We start from the raw sequence: 27857 nt of genomic DNA, 5'->3' as shown, positions 1-27857 counted from the left end.
AGGGCAAAGTCTCCTGGGAGGCCCGGGCAGGCGATCTGGCCGCCATCTTGGGAGAGGGCAATGTCGGTGGCTTACGTACGTCATCAGTTTGCGCGACGGCCCGCCACCCGGCGGTTCGGGTCGCTTCGAGAGCCGCAGGTTGGGTAGTGCGGGTCGCGTCGAGGGCTGCGGAGAGGGTGCGTGGCTGTGGGGCGTGATGGGGGAGGCAGCCGTGGCCGCGGGGCCTTGTCCACTGCGCGAGGACAGCTTCACGCGCTTCTCGTCGCAGAGCAATGTGTATGGGCTGGCAGGTGGTGCCGGCGGGCGCGGGGAGCTGCTGGCCGCCACCCTTAAAGGCAAGGTGCTCGGCTTCCGCTACCAAGACCTCCGACAGAAAATCCGGCCAGTGGCCAAGGAGCTGCAGTTCAACTACATCCCCGGTGGGTGGCGCTATGGTGCTGGCGGGGGGTCCTGGAACGTGGTGTTGAGAAGGCTTCCGAGGCTCCATCCGAGCCGGGTTACCGTGCTGAGAGAATGGGATGGAGTGGTTCAAGGGGGTCACTGGGATCAATGGGCAGGCATAGTTGGGGCCTGGAAGTGCCTAGGGTTTCAGGATTCTTCAGATTTACAGATCAGGATCCCTGGTACCCAGGGAACAGAGGTCAGGTGATGGTGGTCAAGACTCACTCGGACCGGAGGGTATGATCATTGCGGTGGCCAGAGCTCACCGTGTTTGGGGAAAGTCGAGTCTTGACTCTGCCTGACACTGAACTTAGAACTCTCCCCTCCCAGTGGACGCGGAGATTGTCTCCATCGACACCTTCAACAAGTCACCCCCCAAGCGGGGTCTGGTTGTAGGGATCACGTTCATCAAGGTATGCAGAATCCCTCCACCTCCCCTCACCTTCCTCTGTACACACATGGAGAGCCCCACTGAGCTGCCCTGGACTGCTCCTGCCACCCCTGCCCTCCTCTGAACCCAGTGTCCTCCCCCAGGATTCAGGGGACAAGGGCAGCCCCTTCCTGAACATTTACTGCGACTATGAACCCGGCTCTGAATACAACCTGGACTCCATTGCCCGTGAGTGTGGCGTGGATGGGAGGAGGGAGAGGGTCCCCAGCAGGTTCCGCAATACTCACCTGCCTCTGCTCCTCCTCCAGAGAGCTGCCTGAATCTGGAGCTCCAGTTCACTCCGTTCCAGCTGTGCCACGCGGAGTGAGTGTCCCCTGAGCATCCATGCCCACCCCACTGTAAATGTAGGAACTCTGGCTTCTGGAACCCCTTACTTACAGACCCCTGTGGTCTGTTTCCTCTTCTGGGAAATAAGGTGGTTGTACTGAAATACCAGCCCAGCCCAGTGGCTCACGCCTATCATTCCCAGCACTTTGTGAGGCCAAGGCGGGCAGATCACTTGAGGTCAGGAGTTTGAGACCAGCCTGGCCAACATGGCGAAACCCCGTCTCTACTAAAAATACAAAAATTAGTAGCGCCTGTAATCCCAGCTCCTCGGGAGGCTGAGACAATCACTTGAACCTAGGAGGTGGATATTGCAGTGAGCCGAGATCACACCATTGTACTCTAGCCTTGGTGACAAGAGCGAGACTCTGTCTCAAAAAGGAAGAACTAAATGCCTTTGGGGACGAGAGAGGTCACGTGAGAGAATGATAAGCCACAAGTATAATATAACGAAGCACACGTGCGCACACGCACACACAGCTGAGGTTGGAAAGCTGTAGCTAACGGGAGACCACGAATTTGCCCACAGACCATCAGATTCTACTTTTGTTTTCAAGAGCATCATGCTTTTAAGGTGACCATGGACCAGATCACCAAGGGGCCACCGCCCTGCCATTCCTGAACTAGATAATCTGAGAGAGTTGATTGAGCACCTGTATTCTGCACATCTAGAATTCCCAGATTCTAACGTTCTAGATTCTGACATTCCAAGATCAGAGATGCTAAGTTTTCTAGAATCGTAAGCCCTAAGATTCCAAGATTTGAATGTTCTACAATATGACAGAAGCCAGAATCTTCTGAGGTTCTGTAATGATAAGTCCTGACACGCTCATATTTCAAGGAGCTAGAAGACAGACCATCTAGAATACAAAGGTCCTAGAACTCCAGAGTGTGGGTTCCGTTGTAGAGCTCCAGATTCCAGAACACGGATGGTCTAGAGCGGGGATTGGCAGACTTTTTTTGGTAGAGGTCCAGATAGGAAATACTAGGCCTTCAGAGCCAGCCTCTGTTACAGCTACTCACTTTGCCATTGTAGCCAGAAAGCAGCTATTGACACTGTGCAAATGAATGGATGTGACTGTGTTCCAATAAAACTTTATTTACATAAACAGACGGTGAGCCACATTTGGTCTGCAGGTCATGGTTGGCCAAGTTCTGGTCCTAACAGATGAGAGTCCCTGAAACTGAAAATTCTAATTGCACTAATGTTCTCCTGGCTGGGACTTGGCTATTCTATCATTCCATGAATCTGAAATCTGTGTTGGCAAATTCTAGAAGTTCTAGTATTTCTTTTTTCTTTTTTTGAGATAGTCTTGCTCTGTTGCCCAGGTTGGAGCACAGTGGTGTGATCTTGGCTCACTGCAACCTCCGCCTCCCAAGTTCAAGTGATTCTCCTGCCCCAGCTTCCTGAGTAGCTGGGATTACAGGCACTCGCCACCATGCCAGATTAATTTTTTGCATTTTTAGTAGAGATGGGGTTTCACCATGTTGGTCAGGCTGGTCTTGAACTCCTGACCTTGTGATCTGCCCACCTCGGCCTCCCAAAGTGCTGGGATTACAGATGTGAGCCACTCTGCCCGGCAAGTGCTAGTATTTCTAAGGAGACAGAAAACAGGGTCTGAGATTAAAGAGGTCCTAGCTTTCTGAGGTTCTATAGTTCATTTGAGAATTCCACGTTCCATTCCTGAATCCACAGAGTGAAGGTAGGAGTAGGTGCATGCTCTAGGAGGGGGAGGTTCTAGCAAGCTTCGTTCCTGCAGTTCTGAGATTGGGAGGTTGTACAGTTCCCTGATTCTGAGATTTTATGAGGGTTACTTTCTACAGTTCTGCATTTCAAGGAGATAGGATAGTCAGGAGCTTGAGCCCTGAGATTCTAACCCTGGGTCCAGTGTCTGGATCCCAGAATGTTAGGGTTCTCAACAGGATTTTGCAAGAGGAGAGTTCTGGCTCTCAGACCACATGGATTCCACTACCTTGAGGGTTCTAGATTTCTCTGCTTTCAGAGTCCAGGTTGGGGATCAACTGGAGACCGTGTTTCTCTTGAGTGGGAACGACCTGGCCATTCATCTCTACAAGGAGGTGAGGTTGGGAGGCGTGCTGGGCAGAGCCTTGTGGGCTGGCACCGGGTAGGTGCATGTGTGAAGCTGACGGCTGGCTTAACCTGGGGTGGGATGGGTCTTGGTTTCCCCAGAACGAAGGTCTGCATCAGTTTGAGGAACAGCCCGTGGAAAACCTCTTCCCAGAGCTGACGAACCTGACCAGTAGGTAGGAGAGGCCCCAAAAGAGGCCACCGGGGACCGGGGGTGGGGGGGGGGCAGTGACCTCAGGAAAATCAGGCCATGGCATGATTTCAGAGAAACTGATCAGCAGGGGTGACCCCACAGAAAACGAGATGTGAACTCAGCCCTGGGGTGGTGGGGATTATCCAGGAGGAATCAAGCAGCAGTGTCCCAGTGGTACAGGGAGGGTTGGCTGCCCCTGGGGAGGCAGAGGGGCGGGGCAGGGCCCAGCAGTGGCCCTCGGGCCTGTCCATCCACCTGCCCGCCAGCGTCCTCTGGCTAGACGTCCACAACCTCCCCGGCACGTCCCGGCGCCTCTCAGCTCTGGGCTGTCAGAGTGGTTATGTCCGTGTCGCCCACGTCGACCAGCTGAGTCGAGGTGAGGGCCGTGGTGGGGCGGGGCCGGGGGTGGGGTTGAGCCCTGGGGGCGGGGCCAGGGGGCGTTCAGGGCTGGGGGCGGGGCCAAGGTGGGGTTGAGGACTGGAGATTTGAGGGGGAAAGGAGGTTGAGGGATGAGGATGGGGCTTGTGGGGGGGGGGCAAGGGGCCTAGGGTGGGGCTGAGGGCCGGAGCTGGGTGGTGTAGGGGAGGGCGGGGGAGGTTGAGGAATGAGGTTGGGGCTTAGGGGTGGGACTGAAGGCTGGAACTGTGTAGTGTAGGGGGAAGGGTTGACGGATGAGGGTGGGGCTCGGGGACCGGGCTATGGTGGGGCTGAAAGCTGCAGCGGTTTGGAGCTAAGGTGAGGCTGAAAGGTGGGGGAGGTAGGACAGGGGTTTGAGGGCGGTGGGGGGGCGCAGGACCATGGTGGGGCTGGGGCCCTGAATCCTTGCTCTCCACGCAGAGGTTCTGCAGACGTGGTCGGTCCTGCAGGACGGCCCCATCTCCCGAGTGATCGTGTTCAGCCTCTCGGCCCCCAAGGGTGAGCTCTGGGTTTGAGGGGATGGGGAGACAGCGGTGGGCGGAGGGGGGTGAGGGGAGGAAGCCAAGCTGCCTGCTTGACTCCACCCACCCAGATTCTCCCAAAGTGTCCAGGCCGCAGTCCCTCCTTCGTGCATCCCCGACTCCAGACCTTGAGCTACAGAGCGCGTCTTCCCTCCCCTGCCCTCCCTTCTGAATTTAACGTGCAGGACTGAAACAGGAGGCCAAGCCCTGTCTTTTCTGGTAGGGCTCACAGTGGTTCTCATTTTGGCGTAACCTTAGCCCGTAGCCTGGGGCTGAGCGTCCGCCTCTCCTGTGCCCTGATCTGCGCGTCTCACCTCGGGACTTACTCGCCCTCTCTGTGGCCGCTTCACCTTGTCTCTTGCTGCAGTCTAGCCCCGGGCCATGCTCCTGGCCTCACCGCTGCCCCACCACTCAGAGTCTAGCCTTTTCCCCAACACGTGGATCGTTGCTGCTCCTTTATTGGGGTCTGTCCCTGAATGGCATTTTGCTTTTTAAAAAAATGTTTGGCTGAGCACTGTGGCTCATGCCTGTAATCCCAGTACTTTGGGAGGCTGAGGAGGGTGGATCACCTGAGGTCAGGAGTTCGAGACCAACCTAGCCAACATGGCAAAACCCCGTCTCTACTAAAAATACAAAAATTAGGCTGAGTACGGTGGCTCATGCCTGTAATCCTAGCACTTTGGGAAACCAAGGCACGTGGATCACAAGGTGAGGAGTTCAGGACCAGCCTGGCCAAGATCGTGAAACTCCATCTCTACTAAAAATACAAAAAATTAGCTGGGCGTGGTGGCGCATGCCTGTAATCCCGGCTATTCGGGAGGCTGAGGCAGGAGAATTGCCTGAACCCAGGAGGCGGAGGTTGCAGTGAGCCGAGATCGCGCCATTGCACTCCAGCCTGGGTAACAAGAGCGAAACTCCATCTCAAAAAAAAAAAAAATACAAAAAGTAGCTGGGTGTGGTGGTGGGTGCCTGTAATCCCAACACTTTGGGAGGCCAAGGGGGGCGGATCACCTGAGGTCAGGAGTTTGAGACCAGCCTGGCCAACATGGTGAAATCCTGTCTCTACTAAAAATACAAAAAATTAGCTGGGCATGGTGGCGCGTGCCTGTAGTCCCAGCTACTCAGGAGGCTGAGGCAGGAGAATTGCCTGAACCCAGGAGGCGGAGGTTGCAGTGAGCCGAGATCGCGCCATTGCACTCCAGCCTGGGTAACAAGAGCGAAACTCTGTCTCAAAAAAAAAAAAAAGATTTTTTAAATTTCAATCACTTTGGGGGCACAAGCAGTTTTGGGTTCATGGATGGATTATGCGATGGTGGATTCTGAGATTTTAGTGCGCCCATCACTGAGTAGGGTCCTTTTGTGTGCTTTTATCCCACACCCCCTCCCACCTTGCCCCTTCAGAGCCCCCAAAGCCCACCATACACTCCGTATGCCTTTGTGTCCTCAGAGCTTAGTTCCTTCTGCGAGAACATACTTTTGTTGGTTTTCCACTCCTGTGTTACTGCACTTAAGAGAATGGCCTCCAGCTCCATCTAAGTCACTGCAAAAGACAATATTGCCTTCCTTTTTATGGCTTGAGTTGTACTCCAGGGTGTATACATGCCACATTTTCTTTCTCCACTCATTCGTCAATGGCCACTTAGCTTAGTTCCACACCTTTGCAGTTGTGAATTGGGCTGCTGTAAACATACATGGCAAGTGTCTTTTTTTTTTTTTTTTTTTTTTTTTTTGAGACAAGGGTTTTGCTCTTGTTGCCCAGGCTGGAGAGCAGTGGTGCAGTCTCGGCTCACTGCCTCCTTCACCTCCCAACTCAGCGATTCTCCTGGCATCAGCCTCCAGAGGAGCTGGCATTATAGGCACCCACCACCACGCCGGGCTAATTTTTGTATTTTTAGTAGAGACAGGGTTTCATCATGTGGACCAGGCTGGTCTCGAACTCCTGACCTCAGATGATCCACCCACCTCGACCTCCCAAAGTGCTGGGATTACCATTCATGTTTCTTCTCTAGAGACCAAGGACAGGCCACCACAAGATGAGTACAGCGTGCTCGTGGCCAGCATGTTGGAGCCAGCCGTGGTGTACCGGTAAGGGGGCCTGAGACCCATGGGTGTGGTCTAACCTTGTTTCTTTCCACTGTGGTCTAACCTCATCATTCTCTACAGTAAGTTCCATTGCGTGGTTTAGTCAGAGCTGGACAAGTAAAGACACTTGTGGACCAGGTGCGGAGGCTCATGCCTGTAATCCCAGCACTTTGGGAGGCTGAGGCGGGCGGATCACCGGAGGTCAGGAGTTCGAGACCAGCCTGACCAACATGGTGCAATCCTGTCTTAATTAAAAATACAAAAATTAGCTGGACATGGTGGTGGGCACCTGTAATCCCAGCTATTTGGGAGGCTGAGGCAGAAGAATCACTTGAATCTGGGAGGCAGAGGTTGTAGTGAGCCAAGATTACACCATTGCAGTCCAGCTAGGGCAACGGAGTGAGACTGTCTCAAAAAAAAAGATACTTGTGGCTGGGTGCAGTGGCTCATGCATGTAATCCAAGCACTTTGGAGGCCAAGGCGAGTGGATCACCTGAGGTCAGGAGTTCAAGACCAGCCTGACCAACATGGTGAAACCCTGTCTTTAAAAAAAAAAAAAAGATACTTGTGACCCAGGGGTGGGGCTGTGAATACTGAAGTGTAGACTTGGGAATATGTTGAGGCGGGGGGGATGGGAGCAGAGATGCCCTCGCCCACTGGAGGGGATATAGTGGGTGTGCTGGCAAATGTTTAATCACTGGCTCTGCACAGGGAAAGCCCAGGTGTGAAGCATTTACCCGAGTATACAAAGTGTAAATTCTCCCACCACCGTGGGTTCCGAGCCATGAATTGATGACATGGCAACATTGCCCAGTCAGCGCTTGGAACCGACTGTGGCCAGCTCTGTCACCCGTGTAGGGGTGGGGAAGGTGTCCAAGCCAGGGCCAAGCCGTCTTTGGGCTCCATGAAGGCAGTATCGGTGTCTAGATTGAGGATGCGTGCGTCTGAGTCCCCAGTGGGACACGGCGCGGCTTTCCATTTGGGAGTGAGATGGTCCAGAGGCGCACGGCTTGAGTGACAGGTTGAGCTCTTGCTGGGTCTTTGAACGTGTCCAAATCTGAGATGATGGTGCCTCGGCTTCCTGAGACCTGGAAGGGAAACAGGACCGGTACCAGCTCAGCATCCGCCAAGGGTGGCAGGCACTGCAGGCTGACCCCAGTCTCTCTGCTGCATTTGGAACCCTCAGGGACCTGCTGAACCGGGGCCTGGAAGACCAGCTTCTCCTGCCCGGCAGTGACCAATTTGACAGCGTCCTCTGTGGCCTGGTCACCGATGTGGATTTGGATGGGCAGCCAGAAGTCCTGGTGGCCACCTACGGACAGGTGGGATGGGACGGTTGGAGTCCCCACCCATGGGCCTCCCTCCACCATCCCCCCTTCGACCTGTGTGACCCCGACTCTTCACCCCTGCAGGAACTGCTGTGTTATAAGTACCAGGGGCTGGAGTCGGGGCTCCCCGGGGCCCAGCGTGGGTTCCGCCTGCTGTGGCAGCGGAGCTTCTCCAGTCCCCTGCTGGCCATGGCTCACCTGGACCTGACCGGGGACGGGCTGCAGGAGCTGGCTGTGGTCTCCCTGAAGGGCGTGCATATCCTGCAGGTAACGCCGGCTCTCAGGGCTGGAGGGGAGTCAGCCACTGCAGTTCTGGGCAGCAGGTGCAAGCTCGGTTCTGCAAGGCGGTTCAGGACAACTCCCAGGGGAAGGGGGCAGCTGTGAGCTCACAGCAGCAGGGCTGGGGCACTGCCTGGTGAAGGAGATTGATTGATTTTTATTTTTATTTATTATTATTTTTTGAGACAGAGTCTTGCTCTGTCTCCTCGGCTGGAGTGCAGTGGCGCAATCTCGGCTCACTGCAACCTCCGCCTCCCGGGTTGAAGGGATTCTCCTGCCTGAGCCTCCCGAGTACCTGGGGTGACAGGCGCCACCACCATATCTGGCTAATTTTTGTATTCCTCCCATCAGATTCTAACCTCACTTCCTTACATTTGGGTCTAGACTTTGTCCCTCCTGCTAGACAACTGCTTAAGGCCACTGCCCTGTGGTCTAGCCTCCACCCCGATCACAGGCCCCTTCCCCCCAACACACTGTGGTCCGTCCACTGCCCTGTGGTCTAGCCGTCACCCTGATCACAGGCCCCTTCCCCCCGACACACTGTGGTCCATCCTCTGTCCTCTCACCTGGGCTGAGCTCCTGGTTTTTGGAGTTGCTTCACTCCAGACGATCCCGCCATGGTCTAACCTGCACCCCACGGTCTAACCTGCACCTCTTCCTCAGCTCTATCCCCCTCCTTCTCTTGTTCCCCACAGCACAGCCTGCTCCAGGCCTCGGAGCTGGTCTTGACCCGGCTTCGACATCAAGTGGAGCAGAGGAGACGTCGGCTACAGGGGTTGGAGGATTCAGGCTCTTAAGCACCCACTCACCCGCTCTTCCCACACCTGAGGTGACTCACACGTCCCCACATCCAGCTGCCGCTGGGGGGTGTCCTGAAAGGCTGGGTGCTCTCCCCAGACCTCCCCAGGGTGGTGAATTTGTGCCCTGGGACCCCCGCTAACCCACTTCTCTCTCTGTGCCTCAATATCCCTATTTGAAAGCAGGGATGACCCCATCCCACCCCGTCCACTCCGGATGAGAATTTGCTACTTAATGGTTATTTACACATTGAGAAGAACATTGCTTTCCCAGTTGTCTTGATTCCTTGGTTCAGCAAGCATTTGGTGAGCACCTGCTGTATGCCTGGCTCTGTGCTGGATGCTGGATTCACCGAGAGGAATTGAGGGAGAGGGATTTGGGGGACAGGGAATCCAAGTCTAGACCCAGATACAGGTCAAAGGTTAGACCCCAGGGTAGACCTGAAGAGAAAGAAATGAGACCAGCCTGACCAATGCGGAGAAACCCCGTCTCCTAAAAATGCAAAATTAGCCAGGTGCGGTGACACATGCCTGGAATCCCAGCTACTCAGGAGGCTGAGGCAGGAGAATCGCTTGGATCTGGGAGGCAGAGTTTGTGGTGAGCAGAGATCCCATTGCACTCCAGCCTGGGCAAGAAGAGCAAAACTCTGTCTCAAAAAAATAGATAAAGAAGTGAGCTGACACCTTTGCAGAAAGGCTGACGTTAAACCCCTGTGGAATAGGCTGTAGAGTGGAAGGGAAAGAGCTGAGGTTAGACCCCCGCTAGTGAATTGAGGGGAGACCCCAAATGCAGAGGGCCGAAACGAGACCCCAGTGGAAAGGCAAGGAACTTGAGGGTTCAGAGGAAAACTTGCCGCTAGAAAGGGCTGCTGTGGGAAGGCAGTGGTCTGTTTGCAGTGGAGGGTCTGACGCTAGACTTCCCTATGAATAATAATCAGGTTGGACCCCAGCAAAAAATTGCTATGGCTAGACCCTGTGCAGGGGCCCTGGGTGAAACCCCAGCAGAAAATGAGTTTAGTCCCTGGTGGGGAGCACTAAGGCAAGACCCAGGAAAAAGACCCAGGCTAGACCATGCTGGAAGGGTCTAAGGTTAGACCTAATCTAAAAAGCCTTGGGGAGGCGGGGTTGGGGAACCAGGGAGTGGGAGACAAGCCTGATTTTCCAAGCCTGTGGTGGTAGGACCTCCCTTGCCTGTGGTCGTGTGTGTGTGTGTGTGTGTGTGTGTGTGACGGAGTCTCACTCTTGTGGGCGCGATCTTGGCTGACTGCAACCTCCGTTTCCTAGTTCAAGTGATTCTCCTGAGTAGCTGGGATTACAAGCGTGCACACCACACCTGGCCAATCTTTTTTGTATTTTTACTAAAAACGGGGTTTCCATGTTGGCCAGGCTGGTCTCAAACTCCTGACCTCTGGTGATCCACCCACCTCGGCCTCCTAAAGTGCTGGGATGACAGGTGTGAGCCACCGCGCCTAGCCTCCTATGTTCCTTTCTGTATACCAGGAGAAGGAATCAGAGGCCTGTCTGTAGGGCCAATGGAGGACAGGAATGATGGAAGTCCTGCTCTCCCTCCACTGCAGGCCAGGAATAGAATCTGGGTCAGCAGGGTTGGGGGTAATCATTCCTGGGCCGGATCCAGGCTGGGGGCAGGGGTTGGGCAGGACACCTGTTTCCTGGGGGGCTCGGGACAGGCAGTCACGTAGTCATCCTTGCCATCTGTCTGCCTCCTGCTGTGGAGGTCCACCCCAAAGTCTCACCACCGACACTGACAGGGAAGGTCCAGTCACCAGTTATCTACCGAGCGTTTACAGGAGTGAGGAGCTCAGCAACTGCTGGCCCCCTGTGTTCACCCTCTCCCCCAGAAGCCAGGCCAGGCGTGGGAAGCTGCAGGGAGCCGGCTCCTCTCCCTCCCCTGGCAGCAGGCCCGGCCCGATGGTGTCCAGCCAGGACTGGCAGTGGGCAGGACCGGTGGCACGAGCAGGGTCCCCTCCTTCCCACTGCCTGCCTGCAGAGAAGGAGCCCTCACACCGGCTCACACTCCATCGCCTCCTGTCCTGGGGGGAGTGGGATGGGGTGGGTATAGTGATGGTGTGCCCTGGAGAGGTGTGTACTCGCCTATGGATCCATGGCAGGGCAGGTGAGTTTGTGTCTTTGGGAGCCAAGGACACCTGCCTGGTTCTTTGCAGTTCACTTTTTTTTTTTTTTTTTTTTTTTTGAGAAGCAATCCTTCTGCCTCGGCCTCCCAAAGCGCTGGGATTACAGGTGAGAGCCACCGTACCTGGCATGTTCTAACCTTTCTTTATACATTCAGGACACATGTTAACACAATCAACCCTTACACCTACCTTGTGAGGTAGGTGCTACTATGAGCCCCATTCACACACACGGAAACCAAGGCACGAGGTGGTGAGCATGGCTCCGGATTCTACACCCTTACCTGCTGCACCACACAATTCCTCAGGCTGAGGATGGGGCAGGTCAAGAAGTGGCCTGCGGGCCAGGTGTGGTGGCTCACGCCTGTGATCCCAGGACTTTGGGAGGCCAAGGCAGGCTGATCACTTGAGATCAGGAGTTCAAGACCAGCCTGGCCAACATGGCGAAACTCCATCTCTACTAAAAATATGCAAACTAGATGGGCGTGGTGGCGCACGCCTGTAATCCCTGCTACTTGGGAGGCTGAGTCAGGAGAATCGCTTGAACCCAGGAGGTGGAGGCTGCAGTGAGCAGGGATCGTGCCACTGCACTCCAGCCTGGGTGATGGAGTGAGACCCTGTCCCAAATAATAATAAAAATGTGATGGCGATGCCAGGGACGCCTGTATGCATGGCGGCGGCTGTTATGATTATTAATGGTGCCTTTGCGGTTGTTTCCGGCCTCTTCGTGAGGCTGTGCAGGCACAGTATGTGAGTTTGGATCTGGCTCTAGCTAAAACATTCTTGCCCTCCCCCTAGTTCTGTGAGTCTGTAACTATTTGTAGCTGTTGGCCCTTGTATGGCTGGGAGACTGTGCGTGTGTGTGTGCGTGTGCGTGTGTGTGTGTTGGGGGGCGGGGGCTGCTTCTGAAACACACAGGCGCGCCCTCCGCTGCTGTCCCCTGCCTCTGGTGCTGAACCCGGAGGCTGGGGAGGAGGCTCGGGCTCCCTGCTCCTCCCGCCCTGCTCCCCAGGCCCCTCCCCGGGCCTCCCCCGCCTCCCGCGCGGCCTCCCCTCTGCCCGCCTCCGCCTCCTCCCCCTCTCTCCGGCTCCTCCCCCTCCCTCCTCCCTCGCTCCCTCGCCGACTCCCCCTCCCCCGTGTCCCTCCCCTCTCCTCTTCTCCTCCCTCTATCCCCTCTCCCTCCCCTCCTCCGGGCTCTCCCTCTCAGTCTCCGGCTTTTCTCTCTCAATCTCTCTCTCTCCTTCGGGCGGAGTCGCCCACCACTGCCAGCCGAGCGCTGGGGGCACCTGCTACAGGCTGTAGCTGCAGGTAAGAGACCCCATTGGTGGGGAGGTGGGGGCGTGGGAAAAGGACTAGGTTACCCCAGGCGCGGAGTGGGGGCGGGTTCGGGAAGCCGGGAGCTGGTTTCCCTGGGCTGGTTTATGGAGGTGGGGGGCTGCCTGGCCCAGCACGGGTACCTTCTGTGGGGTGGGAGTGCCACCAGCCACCCAACATCTTCAGCCCTTCTGGTTCTTGGGCGGCTGGGAAGAGGGGGGTGCCTGCATCCTGGGGGGCGAGAACACCCCGCCCCCACCCCGTCTGGGGCACCTCCCCCCTCCCCCCGCGCTCTCCACCTCCGCCCCCGCCTTCCTGTGTCTCGGTCTCATCTTTCTGTCTCTCCACATCTCTCAGGGATCTCTGTCTAGCGGAGTCTGGCAGCCTCTGGGAGTCCCTGTTTCTCTGCGTCTCACTCCTGTCTTCCTCTGTCTCTGTATCTCTGTGCTGGGGTCTGTTCTGAGTCTCTCCGGGGCTCTGTCTCTGAGTCCTGGGTTTCTCCCCGCTTTCCTCTTGCGCCATCTCTGTTCCTCTGTGTCTCTGCCTCTCCCCTGTCTCGGCTTCCCTGTGTCTCTATCTCTTCCCATGTCCGCGTGTCTGTCTCTGGTCTGTCTCCCCCTCGTCTCCATCTCTGTCTCTGGGTATCTCAGTCTGTTTCTCTCTCTCTTTCCTCTTCTCTGGCTCTCCCTGGGTACCAGTGCACCCTCCTCCCACACACCTTTGTCTCCGCCCCTGGCAGGGGAGACCTGGAGGAGGAAGACCCCACCCCCGCCCCCGCCCCCCTGCCCCCGCAGAGTGGGCTTCCCCCATGCCTGGAGCCCTGCAAACTCCTCTGGCCATTTCCGCAGAGCTCCCCACTCTCTCCGGGTCCTCCCAGCCGGCAACCCCCCCAGCCCGTCCCCCCCCCCCGCCCGGCTTGTTTCTGGCATTCTGAGCCCGGTCCTAGCAGTTTAACCAGGAACCTTTGGAGTAGAGACGAGACCAGACCTCCCTTCAGTTCAGCCTAACCGTTCCTCCTCGCATAACTGGACCAGTCCTTCCTACCTTCCAACTTCCATACCTCTTGCTGTTTGTCCAGCTCTTCATTCATTCATTCTTTTTGGTAATGACTGAGGGCCTTTCCTGCTCCGGGCAGCAGGCACTGCATACTGGGTCAGGGGGGCCAGTCCTTCCTGCAGTCTCACTTCCATCTCTTTCCTGGCGTGCCAGCCTCACACCTGTCTCAGTGGGGGTGGATCTCAAAAGTGTCTCCACCACCTCTTGGGGGGGCCACTGAGACGGCCCTGGCCAATATACTGTCTGCTTTCCGGGAGAGAAGAGGGCCCTGGAGAAGGTGGGCGACAGTGAGCAATGAGGAAAATGTATAAGGCTGTGACTGGAGCCCTGGTGTGTGTGTGTGTGTGTGTGTGTGTGTGTCTGTCCCTGACTGCAGGTGAGGTCCCAGCCCTGTGTGACAGTGCCCATGGGGGGCTTCAGACGGCTTTAAAGAGCACTAGCTTAAGAGCCCTGTTCCTCCGATGGACCTCAGTTTACCTATTATCAGTGTGTCACAGCCCCGAGCGCCCAAGCTTTGGTGTGGTCCCCACACTGGACCATTTTGAGGTAGTGGCTCATGCAAGGGCAGTAAATGTGCATTTTAGAAGAAGTCTGAGCCCCCACCTCGGTCCTGCAAGACCTAGCACCCCAACACAGGCACAGTCCGGTAACCAACCCGCCTCCATCCCACTGTGGGGTGGCAGCGTGAGGGACATGCAGGACAGGGCTTACCTGCATGCCAGACCACACCCACCCCCAGGTATGCAGCCCCGCTCTTCTGACCAAGGACCCACGAGGTGGAATGGGGTTCACCCCTGACCCAGCTGGCCAAGGGCCCTCGAGGCGGGGGAGACATGGCCCTGGGAGCCGGTACCTGCCATCTGCCCTTTCCGCTCCCACCCTGGGCTCCACCTGATCCTTTTGCCCCTAGATTCTAAAACCAGATTGGATTTCAGGGCTGCCGGTGAGTGGAGAGACAGAGGCAGGAGCCAGGAGCAGAGGGAGCCCACGGTCCCCAGTGACAGGGCTCAGACCTCTTAGTAATTTATTTCACAAATATTTATCTAGTGCTTTCTCTCCCCAACCGCTCCCCCCCAAGGCTCCAGCGAGAAGAAACCAGGTTTTGCAGGAATAAGGGTTTGCACTAGGCTGTGCTTGACCCAGCCCCTGGGCTAGTAGGGTGGACATGGGAACCCCCATCACCTGGCCCTGATCTCCCTGGAGGACTGCAGCCAGAGGGACAGGTGGTTAAACCCGAGGGAGGACTTCCCAGGCTGAGGCTCCCTCCGGAGAGAGCAGGATTTAGTTCCATGCTTTAGAAGCATTCTCCACTCCCGCTGGCCCCTGTTTCTCCCGAAAGCCAAAGCCGAGGAGGCGGAGGGAGAAGGGAACATGAGTCTTTGCTTTGGATCCTGGTGGGCTTGTAATTATGCCTAAGTTGCTGCTAATTAGGGGGCTGCTAATTAGACGTATCATTAGGGGGCCTTGCCGAGGGGGCTAATTGTGCTGTGGCCCTTTAAGAATCACCCCTCTCCCCCGCCCCTGCACACACACACACACACACACACACTGGCACACAGGCATTTTCCTCGCTTGCTCTCTCCTTCTTGGGAAGTTCTGCCAACATGCTGCCTCCCTCCCCCAGAGGAGCCAGCTCCAAGCCCGTGGGTACGTGGGTGTGAGTTGGGGACAGGCTGTGGGTTAGACTCACAGAAGAACTTTTCAGGCAAATGAAAGTCCCTGGGAGAAGAGGCTGGCGGCAGAGGGGTCTGGGAGGGTGGAGGCCCAGGACACCTCCCTTTTCTCTCCTTCCCTCCTGTTTTGATGCTGGGTTACCATGGCAATGCGAGGGTGGGTCAGAGGAGCTCAGAGTCAGGACCACTCTTGGAGAGGCAACCTGGGACCGGAGTGAGTGCTGCTTCTGTAACCTCTTTGTGCCTTGGCCCTCTCACCTGTGGAGTGGAGGGGCGCTCCCCAAAGGGGGAGGGTGTCATTTTGGATAGGGTGTTTCCACATCAGAGTGGAAACCTGAAAGGGAAGAGGGAGCGAGGCTAGTGGACATGTGGAGAAGAGTGGGCCCGGGACACGGTGGCACGCGCCTGTGATTCCAGCACTTTAGGAGGCCAAGGCAGGAGGAGCGCTTGAACCCAGGAGTTCAAGAACAGCCTGGGCAACAGAGACTCCCAGCTCTACAAAAAATTCGCTGGGTGTGGTGGTGGTGCATGCCTGCAGTTCCAGTACCTTGGGAGGCTGAGGAGGGAGGATCGCTTGAGCCCTGGAGGTCGAGGCTGCAGTGAGCTGTGATTGCGCCACTGCATTCCGGTCTGGGTGACAGAGTGAGACCCTGTCTCAAAAATACATAGAGAGAAGTGTGTCTGAGGAAGGGGGAACAGCAGCTGCCAGGGCTCCAAGGCAGAAGCTTGTCTGGTGAGGCTGAGGAGCAGAGGGGAGGAGACGGTGACGGAGGTAGACTGGGGGAGGCGGGGAGTGCAGGAAAACAGGCCAGAAAGGAATTCGGACCAGATTGTGCAGGGCGTCACGGGTCCTGGAGATAACGTTGCTGCTCTGAGTGATATGGGAGCCATGGAGGGTTCTGAACAGCGGAGGGAGGATGTGAGCTGATTTGTGGGCTTTTTATTGCTTGTTGTTGTTGATACCGAGTCTTGCCCTGTCGCCCAGGCTGAAGTTTAGTGGCGCGATCTCGGCTCACTGCAACCTCCACCTCCCAGGTTCAAGTGATTCTCCTGCCTCAGCCTCCTGAGTAGCTGGGATTACAGGCACACGCCACCACGCCTGGCTAATTTTTTTTTAATTTTATTTTTAGTAGAGGGAGAGTTTCACCATGTTGCCCAGGCTGGTCTCAAACTCCTGACCTCAAGTGATCCACCCGCCTCTGCCTTTCAAAGTGCTGGGATTACAGGTGTGAGCCACGGTGTCTGGCAGTTTGTGTTTTAAAAGGAAACCCAGATAAGACACAGGAATAGCCCCTGAAACCCAGCACGAGAGGCAGGGAGAGAAATAATGAAACAGTAGGGCCCCCACACCCCACTATTCGGAAAGAAAGCCTAGCACAGGACCTTGGATGCCACAGCCCCTAAGGAACTGTGAAATTTACAGAGCCTGGGGAAAAGCCCAGGTCAGACACAGGAATGCTGGAGAGACTGATGCTTGCTGCCACCTTGGGGAGGGACATGAATGGGACCCTCCAGAAGCCCCTCCTCAGCCTGACTTGAAACAGACAGACACATGCCCCAACACCGCCACAGCCCAAGTCCTGAGCAAGAGCTCTCCAAGGGCCCAGCTGGAGACAGTCAGAATCTCCTCCAAACCCAGGGCACCTGCTCCCTGCCCCCCACAGTGAATTTTACCTTCTGTGTGCTTTTCTTCCTGGCTTCATTCAGCCACTGTGATATCTGTGAGATTCATCCGTGTGGTGGGTGCAGCAGCAAATAGTCCACTCCCTTTTCAGTGCTCTATAATATTCCACTGGGTGATTCCTCCAAATGTATTTTTCCATTTTACTGCTGATAAGCCTCTGGGTTGTTTCAAGATTGATGCTATCGGCTGGGCGTGGTGGCTTACATCTGTTATCCCAGCACTTTGGGAGGCCAAGTTAGGCGAATTACAAGATCAGGAGTTCAAGACGAGCCTGGCCAACATGGTGAAACCCCATTTCTACTAAAGATACAAAAATTAGCTGGGCGTGGTGGCAGGTGCCTGTAATCCCAGCTACTCAGGAGGCTGAGGCAGGAGAATCGCTTGAACCTGGAAGGTGGAAGCGGCAGTGAGCCGGGATCACACAACTGCACTCCAGCCTGGTAGACAGTATGAGACTGCTTCAAAAACATAAAGTGAAATGAAGATTGACGCTATTATAAATAAAGCTGCTCTGAATGTTCCTTTTCGGTTTGTTTGTTTTTGAGATGAAGTCTCACTCTGTCGCCCAGGCTGGCGTACAGTAGTGCCATCTCAGCTCACTCTCTCTCTCTCTGGGTCTGTCCCTCAGTCTCTGTGTCTCTCTGTCACCCTCTGTCCCCATCCTCCCTGCACTGGTCCTCAGCTTCTTCCCCAACCCTCCTCCCCCAATGAGCTTTGACCTTTATGTGACAAAAAGGGGTTTGTTCCCCTCACCCAGACCTCCTCCTCCTCTCCCCCATAGGACCCCACCACCCCCCATGGCTCCCCTGGCCTTGGTGGGGGTCGCGCTCCTCCTGGCGGCTCCCCCATGCTCCGGGGCAGCCACCCCAACCCCCTCCCTGCCACCTCCCCCGGCCAATGACAGCGACACCAGCACAGGGGGCTGCCAGGGCTCCTACCGCTGCCAGCCGGGGGTGCTGCTGCCCGTGTGGGAGCCCGACGACCCATCACTGGGTGACAAGGCGGCACGCGCAGTGGTCTACTTCGTGGCCATGGTCTACATGTTCCTGGGCGTGTCCATCATCGCCGACCGCTTCATGGCGGCCATTGAGGTCATCACGTCGAAGGAGAAGGAGATCACCATCACCAAGGCCAACGGTGAGACCAGCGTGGGCACCGTTCGCATCTGGAACGAGACGGTGTCCAACCTCACGCTCATGGCCCTGGGCTCCTCCGCCCCCGAGATCCTGCTGTCCGTCATCGAGGTCTGCGGCCACAACTTCCAGGCCGGCGAGCTGGGCCCGGGCACCATCGTGGGCAGCGCTGCCTTCAACATGTTTGTGGTCATCGCCGTCTGCATCTACGTCATCCCGGCCGGCGAGAGCCGCAAGATCAAGCACCTGAGAGTCTTCTTCGTCACTGCCTCTTGGAGCATCTTCGCCTACGTCTGGCTTTATCTCATCCTTGCTGTTTTCTCCCCGGGGGTAGTCCAGGTGAGCAAAGACCCATGGATGCTTCCTTGGTGCATGTGTGTCTGCAGCATCCAGAGAGGTGGCTCTTGGCTTGGAATGTTGATTGGTGTGTTTGCAGAAACGCACGCTCACATCCGAGAGGGCTGCCAGGTACGGTCGTGCAGGTCACAGGCTGCACGAGGGAACTGAGCCAAACGGGGTACCTGCCGGAGGGGCTGGAGTCCTGCTGATGCTGCTCAGCCATATCTCTGGAGGGTGCATTTATTTGCCCAGAGGAGGGCACTGTTTTGCACTTAATAACAGTATGCTCATGGGCCGGGCACTGTGGTTCATGCTCATAATCCCAGCATTTAGGGAGGCCAAGGCGGGCAGATCAAGAGGTCAGGAGTTCGAGACCATCCTGACTAACATGGTGAAACCCTATCTCTACTAAAAATATAAAAAATTAGCCGGGCATGGTGGTGTGCACTTGTAGTCCCAGCTACTCGGGAGGCTGAGGCAGGAGAATTGCTTGAACCCTGGAGGTAGAGGTTGCAGTGAGCCGAGATCGCGCCATTGCACTCCAGTCTGGGTGACAGAGCGAGACTCCGTCTCAAAAAGATAAATAAATAAATAACAGCATGCTCATTTGGAAGGGGCACCGTTTAGCTCCCACCCGGGTGTTGTATGCACTGACAGAGCCCCTGTGATGTGTGCAATGCATGCTAGGTGTGTGCACACGCTTTCCTACGCTCCCTGCCTTTTGCACAATTTCTTCCCGCTTTTGCAGGAAGACGTCCTCTATTCGCATAATTCGTACTCCCCTTGTGTATAATCCAGCCTTGTGTTTTCTGACATCGCTAATTGGCTTGAGTAACTTGGTGCGGTCTGCATCATCTATCCCTGGGCTCGCCTGATACATACCCACATCTGCATAACTTAGCTATCTGCCAGATATGTAATCACGGTTTGCATCATTCATTCATTATTCATCGCCAATTTCTGATGCTGGGATAATTTATGCCACTTCAGTGTAATGTATACTCCCCTCCAACCCAGCATCGATATAAGCCCGGTGGCCGCTTTGCATAATTCATTCCAGTCTCGAGACAAAATTTAGACCCACAGCTGCATAATTTACACCAATATTCTTATAATCATTAGCCTTTCGCTCGCCTGGTGCCTTCACCTGCAAACCGTGCAGTCTTCCTCAACTCGTTCGCCTGAAGTATTTCCCACAGCCCCATGACTGCCTCCTCCATTTGCATAATTTATTTATGGGCCTGGCCTAATTCAGTCACACACATGCATAATTTATTTGCGGGTGTCCAGGACTCATTCACACATGTGTGTAATCTATTTTTGCCTATCTGTCAGGTTTCTGCCAGTTACAGTTTCTTCCTGGGAAGGATCTGAAGCTAGAGATAGAAAATTGCTTTGTGGATTTTATATGAAGGAGGAGGATATATAATGGAGGGATCAGAAGCCACAGTGAGGAGAGGAGAGGACAGTGGCACCAGAAGACAGGGCTCAGAAAGAGGAGAAAGATGAGAGAAGTTCCCATCTGCCATGGTGGACGGTGTGCAGAGATATATCATACAGTTTAAGGTGCTGTTAAAAGGAATGGTGTCCTGACTTCAGCTTTCAAAAAGGCCTTTGAGGCTCATGCCTGTCATCCCAGCACTTTGAGAGGTCGAGGCACGCAGATCACTTGAGATCAGGAGTTCGAGACCAGCCTGGCCAACATGGTGAAACCCCATCTCTAGTAAAAATACAAAAATTAGCCGGGCGTGGTGGTGTGCACCTGTAGTCCCAGCTACGTGGGAGGCTGAGGCAGGAGAATCGCTTGAACCCAGGGAGGTGGGGGTTGCAGTGAGCCAAGATGGCCCCACTGCACTCCAGCCTGGGTGACAGAGCGAGACTCCAGGAAAGAAAAGGAAAAGTAAAGAAAAGAAAAGAAAGAAAGGGAGAAGGAGAGAAAGAAGGAGGGAAGGAAAGAGAAAGAGGGAAAGAGAAAGAAAGGCATCAGAATATAGCAGATACTTTGTTACAGCCCCTTGATTTCTGCTGATGTGAAATTCTTAGGCAATGGAAGAGAGATCTTCTAGCCTCAGAGTTTGGTCCATGCACCTGAAGCCAGAGACCCAGACCCCACCTCTGCCCTGACTGTGTGACCTAGAGCAGGTTCCTTACTTTCTCCATGCCTCAGTTTCCTCTCCTGTAAGATGGGGCTCGTGAGAGTGCTGACTGCTCAGCGCTGCCATGAGGATTAACTCAACTGCTCTGTGTGGAAAGACTTAGAACAGCCTGCCTGGAACAGAGGGAAGGTTTTCTGCTCATTAACAGACTGGCCTATATGTTTGCGTCCCAAAACTTCAGTATAATGTCCAAACTGTGTTACAAAGAAAAGATTTCTTTTTCTTTTTTTTTGGAGACGGAGTCTTGCTCTGTCAGCCAGGCTGGAGTGCAGTGGCATGATCTTGGCTCACTGCAATCTCTGCTTCCTGTGTTCAAGTGTCCTGCCTCAGCCTCCAGAATAGCTGGGACTACAGGTGCATGCCACAATGCCCAGCTAATTGTTGTATTTTTAGTAGAGACGGGGTTTTGCCATGTTGGCCAGGCTGGTCTCAAACTCCCAACCTCAAGCCTCAGCCTCCCAAAGTGCTGGGATTACAGATATGAGCCACCGTGCCCAGCCTAAAGACAAGGTTTCTAACAGAACAACTACCCTCAAGACAAGGGAGCCAGATGCAGGCGCCTATTATAATGAATAAGCTGGGCTTCAGAGAAAGAAAAAGCTCAGAAACCATTTCTTGCAAGAAGTCTAGGCAGAGGAGCGGGTAGTCACGAGATTTGAAACAAGGGCATTTGATTATGTGAAACCATACAGAAAAACACTTCATATAAAATATACATAAGGCCGGGCGCGGTGACTCACACCTGTAATCCCAGCACTTTGGGAGGCCAAGGCAGGTGGATCACTTGAACCCAGGAGTTCAAGACCAGCCTGGGTAATGTGGTGAAACCCAGTCTCTACAAAAAATACAAAAATTAGCCTGGGGTACTGGGCCTGCCTGTAGTCCCAGCTACTCAGGAAACTGAGGCAGGAAGATGGCTTGAACCTGGGAGGTGGAGGTTGCAGGGAGCCAAGGTGGTATCACTGTACTCCAGCCTGGGTGACAGAACCAGACCCTGTCTCAAAAAATTAGAAAATTGGCTGGGCATGGTGGCTCATGCCTGTGATCCCAGCACTTTGGGAGGCTGAGGCGGGAGGATCACCTAAGGTCATAAGTTCAAAACCAGCCTGACTAACATGGTGAAACCCCATCTACTAAAAATACAAACCTTAGCTAGGCACCTGTAATTCTAGCTACTTGGGGGCTGAGGCAGGAGAATCACTTAAACCTGGGAGGTGGAGGTTGCAGTGAGCTGAGATCAGGCCATTGCACTCCAGCCTGGGTGACAGAGTGAGACTCCATCTCAAAAAGAAAAAATTAAGAAAAGATATACATAGGCTAGGTGCAATGGCTGATGCTTGTAATCCCAGCATTTTGGGAGGCCGAGGTGAGCAGATCACCCGAGGTCAGGAGTTTGAGACCAGACTGACCAACATGGAGAAACCCATCTCTACTAAAACTACAAAATTAGCTGGGTGTAGTGGTGCATGCCTGTAATCCCAGCTACTCGTAGGCTGAGGCAGGAGAATCACTTGAACCTGGGAGGCGGAGGTTGCAGTGAGCCGAGATTGCACCATTGCACTCCAGCCTGGGCAACTAGAGCAAAACTGTCTAAAAAAAAAAAAAAAGATACACATAAAACAGAGTTATAAATTCTAACTGTCATCAACAGGGTTTTCACGGATAAGAACATTAGTGGCAGGTTCTGAAATGAGCCGGCATATGGGACATTTCTCTATTGTGTGGGACCGTCCCATTAGTTACTGGATGTCCTCAGGCCATGAAAGGCCAAGACCATGTCCCCCTCCCTAGTTATGACAGAAACCCATAAACACCCTCAGGTTTCCAATACTCTATCTCAGGGGTGCGCCTGCTCCACTGAGACCTGAAAATGTCACCGTGCCTTCCCAGGCTGGGCACACTCCCAGTGGGTGTTCTAGAAAGGCGTTGCCAATCAGCCAGGAACACGTTTTATTTACCCGTGGGAGGAAGGGAAATCTTAGGGGTTTGGGATTGTCTTCTGATGAATAGAGACTCCCTTGCAATATACATAGTGGTAGGTTCAATTAGTACAAGGGAGAGAGTTCATTTCACAGCTTGCGCTGAAAACATTCAGCTTCGTTTCCCAAATCTGCCTGTTGGCTTCATGCAGTTTTACTATGTGCAAGACTCGTGTGTTCTCCGAGCCATCAGTAAACACGGCGATGGTGGGTGTGACCGCTGCAGCTTCGATATTTTTCCTACCAGGCTGGTTTTTAACATACTTCAGGGCTGCCTTTTTTTTTTCAGGACAGAAGTTCACTCTGTCCCCCAGGCTGGCGTGCAGTGGCGCGATCTCAGCTCACTGCAACCTCTGCCTCCCAGATTGAAGCTATTCTTCTGCTTCAGCCTCCCGAGTAGCTGGGATGACAGGCGCATACCACCACACCTGGATAATTTTTGTATTGTTAGTGGAGACAGGGTTTCACCATGTTGGCCAGGCTGGTCTCAAATTCTTGAGCTCAAGAGACCCACCCGCCTCAGCCTCCCAGAGGGCTGGGGTTATAGGCGTGAGCCACCATGCCTGGCTTTGGGGCTTTCGGATTGTAAATACTCTTTACTCTTTTCCTCTTCATCTTTCATGAGAGTCTTTCCATGAGTACCTTCAAGCCACACCCTTGAGTATTGGCAGATGCTTTTCATGTGCTGTGGCCTGTGGTGGCCCATCAGCAGACTGAGCCTGGGTCTGTGAGCCAAGATAACAGCACTAAATAATGATGGCAAGGTTCTTTTTCTTCTTTTTTTTTTTTTTTTTGAGATGGAGTCTTACTCTGCCACCCAGGCTGGAGTGCAGTGGTGTGATCTCAGCTCACTGCAACCTCCGACTCCTGGGTTCAAGCAGTTCTGCTTCAGCCTCCCGTGTACCTGGGATTACAGATACACACCACCACACCTGGCTGATTTGTATTTTTAGTAGAGAGGGGGTTTCACTATGCTGGCCAGGCTGGTCTCGAACTCCTGGCCTCAGGTGATCCACCCGCCTCAGCTTCCCAAAGTGCTGGGACTACAGACGTGAGCTGTTGCGCTCAGCTGGGCAATGTCAGTGTCACGTCTTTTCCATGTGTCAGAAACTGAGAATGCTGTGCACCAGGGATGCATGTGCTCATTCAGTCTTGGAAATGTCCCCATTTTATAGACCAAGAGACGAGACAGCCATCCCGTTGTAAAGCAGGCTCTCAACTCAGAGCTGCCCCGGCAGTGCATGGGAACTGGTTTTATGAGGCAGATGAACAGCATGTGCGTCTCTGTTTGAGGCAGAGCTCTGTCCCTGAGGGCCAGGCGAAGGCTAAGGAGGCACTGGAGGGGGGTGTGGGTGGGGAACTGAGGGCATTTGGTGAATGGAGAGCAGGCCTCGGATAATGGGCAAGGTTTGTAGAAGTGGAGGCACCCCCAGGTGACTGGGGAGAAATGCAGCAGGCAGAAAAAAGATGGAGGGAGAGAGAGGCCAGAAGAGACACAAGCTCTGTCCCTTGACAGCAGCTGGGACCACAGCGTGGGGATGTGTCTGTTGCTTGGCAGTGGCTGAGGATGTCTGGGTTCCTGGCACCTGGGCAGCCAGGCGTGGTTCTCAGAGTGTAAAAAGTGGATAGATGGATGAATGAGGAGACCAGGAGAGAGAGAGAACACATGCACGCACACACGCATGCGCACATATACATGCACACACACATGCATGCATACATACATGCACACACGTGTACACATACATGCACACACGTGTGCACACATACATGCATGCACATGCACATGCACACACCTGTGCGCACACACGCACATATACATGCACACATGCACATGCACCACATGCACACACGCGCACACACACACACAGGGACAGCAATAGGGAGGGAGACAGAGGGAAAAGTAGCTCTGGAGAAACACAGATATTGATAAAGAGAAAGAAACTCATAAGGGAGGGAGATGGATATCTACTAAAAGAAGGACGTGGAGAGAAGGAGACCCAGGCAGCAGGAAAAGAGGGAGCCAGGAAGAGAGAAAGAGGAGGAGGAAAGACTAAGAAAAGCAGAGACAGAGGCAAGGAGAGAAAGAGACAGCAGAAGACACAGCAACGGAGAGAGACAGGGACGAACAGGGAAAGAGAGATAGAACGAGATGGAGAGAGAGAAACCTGGGGGGATGGGGAGAGGCCAGAGACAAAAAGGGAGGACAGAGGTAAAAAGGGATGGGAGGAAAGCGAGGGAGAGAGAGGAGGAGAGGCAGAGGTGAACAGAGATAAGAGGGAAATTGAGAATATGTGAGGAGCAGAGAAAGAGATGAGAAGGAGAGAAAGGGGGGTGGGGAGAGGCCGAGGTGAGCGGAGACAGGAGGGAGGGATGGAGACAGAGTGAGCTGGAAAGGGGTGGGAGAAATGAGAGAGAGATGGCAAGAGAGATGGGGAGAGGCAGAGGTGAACAGAGACAAGAGGGAGATAGAAAATAAGAGAAGGACGGGAAAGGAGAGAGGAACGGAGACTCGGAGAGGGAAAAAGTACCCCTGGAGAAGCACAGATACTGAGAGAGAAAGAGACACACAAGGGACGGGATGGATAGCTACCAAAAGGTATATGTCACCCGATTAAGAAATAAAAAGGTACAAAGAAGGACAAGGAGACATGTCCAGACATGGGGAGAGGCAGGAGCCAAACAGAGACAGACAAAAAGGACACAGAGAGAGAACGAGATGGAGAGAGATGGGGAAGGAGAGGGAGAGAGAGAGATGGGGAGAGGCAGAGATGAACAGAGACAGAACCAAAAAGGGAGAGTCAGAGAGAGAAGGACACAGATGGGGAAGGAGAGGGGGACAGAAATGGGAAGAGAACGAGAGACATGGGGAGAGGCAGAGATGAAGAGAGACAGGAAGTGGGGAGAGCCGGCGGGGCTGGGGCCTGGTGAGGGACTAGGAGCGGCCGGGGAGGGAGCCGAGCTGGAGGCCGCCCGCCCGCCTGACGCCCGCCGCCCGCAGGTGTGGGAGGCGCTGCTGACCCTGGTCTTCTTCCCGGTGTGCGTGGTGTTCGCCTGGATGGCCGACAAGCGGCTGCTCTTCTACAAGTACGTGTACAAGCGCTACCGCACCGACCCGCGCAGCGGCATCATCATCGGCGCCGAGGGCGACCCCCCGAAGAGCATCGAGCTGGACGGCACGTTCGTGGGCGCCGCCGAGGCCCCGGGGGGCGAGCTGGGCGGGCTGGGCGCGGGCCCCGCCGAGGCGCGCGAGCTGGACGCCAGCCGCCGCGAGGTCATCCAGATCCTCAAGGACCTGAAGCAGAAGCACCCGGACAAGGACCTGGAGCAGCTGGTGGGCATCGCCAACTACTACGCGCTGCTGCACCAGCAGAAGAGCCGCGCCTTCTACCGCATCCAGGCCACGCGGCTCATGACCGGCGCGGGCAACGTGCTCCGCAGACACGCGGCCGACGCGTCGCGCAGGGCGGCCCCGGCCGAGGGCGCGGGCGAGGACGAGGACGACGGCGCCAGCCGCATCTTCTTCGAGCCCAGCCTCTACCACTGCCTGGAGAACTGCGGCTCCGTGCTGCTGTCCGTCACGTGCCAGGGCGGCGAGGGCAACAGCACGTTCTACGTGGACTACCGCACCGAGGACGGCTCGGCCAAGGCGGGCTCCGACTATGAGTACAGGTGGGAGCCGCGGGTGGGGGTGCCGGGTGGGAGCGGGGGGCGGGCAGGGGGGCAGGGGGCGGGGCCGGGGTGCAGGGCCGCCGTTAGTCCCGATGTGCTGCAGCCTCCAGGCTCAGGGCCTCCCGACTGCCTCCTGCAGGATTCATTCGCTCGCTCACTGATTCTCTCATTCATTCACTCATTTATTCATTCTTTCATTCACTGATTCATTCGCTCATTCATCATTCATTCATTTGCTCATTCATTCATCACTCATTCACTCATTCATTCATTCCTGAGAGCTTGCTCTGTGCCAGTCCCTGTTCTAGACCTGGGGCACACACCACTGGGCCGGGCAGAGCGCATGGCTATGGGAAGGCTACCCCTCCCGCCTTCATTGTCTACCTCTGGGTGTTTTCAGTTTGTTTGTTGGAAACAGAGTCTCACATGTTGCCCAGGCTGGAGTGACTGGCCCGATCTCAGCTCATGGCAACCTCTGCCTCCCAGGTTCAAGTGATTATCATGCCTCACCCCCTTGAGTTGCTGGGATTATAGGCATGTGCCACCATGCCCGGCTGATTTTTGCACTTTTAGTAGAGATAGAGTTTTGCCGTGTTGGCCAGGCTGGTCTCAAACTCCTGGCCTCAAGTGATCCACCCGTCTCAGTCTCCCAGAGTGCTTGGATTACAAGTGTGAGCCATCATCTCCTGGCCATGTTCTATGTTTTATTGTTTGGTAAAACAGATGTCTCCTCATGTGCATAGAACATTAATGTTTAGTGGGCACCTACCATGTGCCATATGCTGCCCCCAGGCACTCAGTGCATATGATGAATGAGACAAACTCTGTCTCCACACCCCTCCTCCTACATTCTTTGTCTGTCTGTGGTTTTGTGCCAATGCCACACTGTTTTAATTATTAGAGCTCCGTTATGTGTATTGCTACCTGGTAGGACAAGCCTTCTCCCACCATTACTAAGTAATAATACTTATTGAGCACACACTATATGCTAGTGGGTATACCATGTATACCATGGGGAACAAGACAGCTGAGGTCCCTTCCCTCAAACTGCAAAGAGGATATAAACTACTAAACATATAAAAACTTGAAGTGGCAATAAGTCCTATGGAGGAAAATAAAAAAGGACAGGAGGAGAGAGACAACGGCTAAAGGCCTTTGGTTCCCCCATAAAGCAACACACCCATCACCCTCTACCATATCTCACAATCCCAGTTCCTATCCTTACCCCTGTCCTTGAAGATCTGTGATATTCTCTCATTCAACAGTTCCTTCTGAGCACCTACTGTGTGCCAGAGCCTTAAAGGATTAACCTAGAACAATAACCAAGATAGATAAGATCTCTGTCCTCACGTGGCCCACAAAGTTCTTCATCTATTTGTAGTTCTTCTGTCGATGCCACACTCTTTTAAGACTTAGAGCTTTACAGTATGTTCTTTCAAATGATTTTCACCAGCCTTCTTAATGCTTTAAACAGTACGCATTGTTAATTCATGTGTGTCAAATTCCCCTTTCCCATAATGACAATTATCGTGTGTCTACTATGTGCAAGAAACAGATAAAAAACCAGATCTGTCACTGAATAGAACTCATAAAGTCCCTGCCCAAATGGAGCTCACATTCTCCTGGGAAAGACAGGCCATTAGGAAGTAAACACCGATTACCTTAAAATGCCAGGTAGTGGTAGGAGCTGTGAAGAAAAATAAATCAGGAGACAGGGAGAAAGAGTGCCAGTGGCTGAGTTTTTCAGAGGTTCTACATGCTCAGTAGCCTGGCACATCC

The 27857-nt window shown here is 54.5% G+C and overlaps 2 protein-coding genes and 1 long non-coding RNA gene across 4 annotated transcripts in view; 2 read left to right on the top strand and 1 right to left on the bottom strand.

Annotated features, from left to right (window-relative positions):
• Positions 1 to 32: 32 nt before the first annotated feature.
• On the top strand, positions 33 to 9182 carry KPTN (kaptin, actin binding protein). Of its 2 annotated transcripts, XM_035286126.3 has the most exons (13): positions 33 to 138; positions 269 to 419; positions 772 to 854; positions 976 to 1060; positions 1141 to 1195; positions 3220 to 3295; positions 3408 to 3481; positions 3765 to 3874; positions 4336 to 4413; positions 6446 to 6521; positions 7705 to 7840; positions 7931 to 8113; positions 8821 to 9182. In XM_035286126.3, exons 1-13 carry the CDS (start codon positions 61 to 63, stop codon positions 8920 to 8922), a joined length of 1287 nt encoding a protein of 428 aa, XP_035142017.1. In that variant the 5' UTR covers positions 33 to 60; the 3' UTR covers positions 8923 to 9182. The 2 variants fall into 2 exon arrangements, with proteins under 2 accessions (XP_035142017.1, XP_035142018.1); XM_035286127.3 differs by having other exon boundaries at positions 86 to 419.
• LOC128930463 (uncharacterized) lies at positions 6736 to 13605 on the bottom strand. The gene is made up of 3 exons (XR_008478529.2): positions 13447 to 13605; positions 8045 to 8258; positions 6736 to 7606 (listed from the first exon to the last, which is right to left on the bottom strand). It is a non-coding gene; the product is annotated as an uncharacterized LOC128930463 (long non-coding RNA).
• The window catches only part of SLC8A2 (solute carrier family 8 member A2), a 42409-nt gene continuing 26829 nt past the window's right edge, over positions 12278 to 27857 (top strand). The window contains exons 1-3 of the mRNA XM_054249658.2: positions 12278 to 12380; positions 17581 to 18271; positions 25408 to 26078. Coding sequence (XP_054105633.1) covers positions 17597 to 18271; positions 25408 to 26078 — 1346 coding nt within the window. The 5' untranslated portion in view covers positions 12278 to 12380; positions 17581 to 17596. The remainder of the gene's footprint in view (positions 12381 to 17580; positions 18272 to 25407; positions 26079 to 27857) is intronic.

This window comes from Callithrix jacchus, chromosome 22 (assembly GCF_049354715.1).
Source record: "Callithrix jacchus isolate 240 chromosome 22, calJac240_pri, whole genome shotgun sequence".
NCBI classification, from domain to species: domain Eukaryota; kingdom Metazoa; phylum Chordata; class Mammalia; order Primates; family Cebidae; genus Callithrix; species Callithrix jacchus.
Note: the sequence above shows the minus strand (reverse complement) of the source record. Positions and strands in the feature narration are given on the sequence as shown.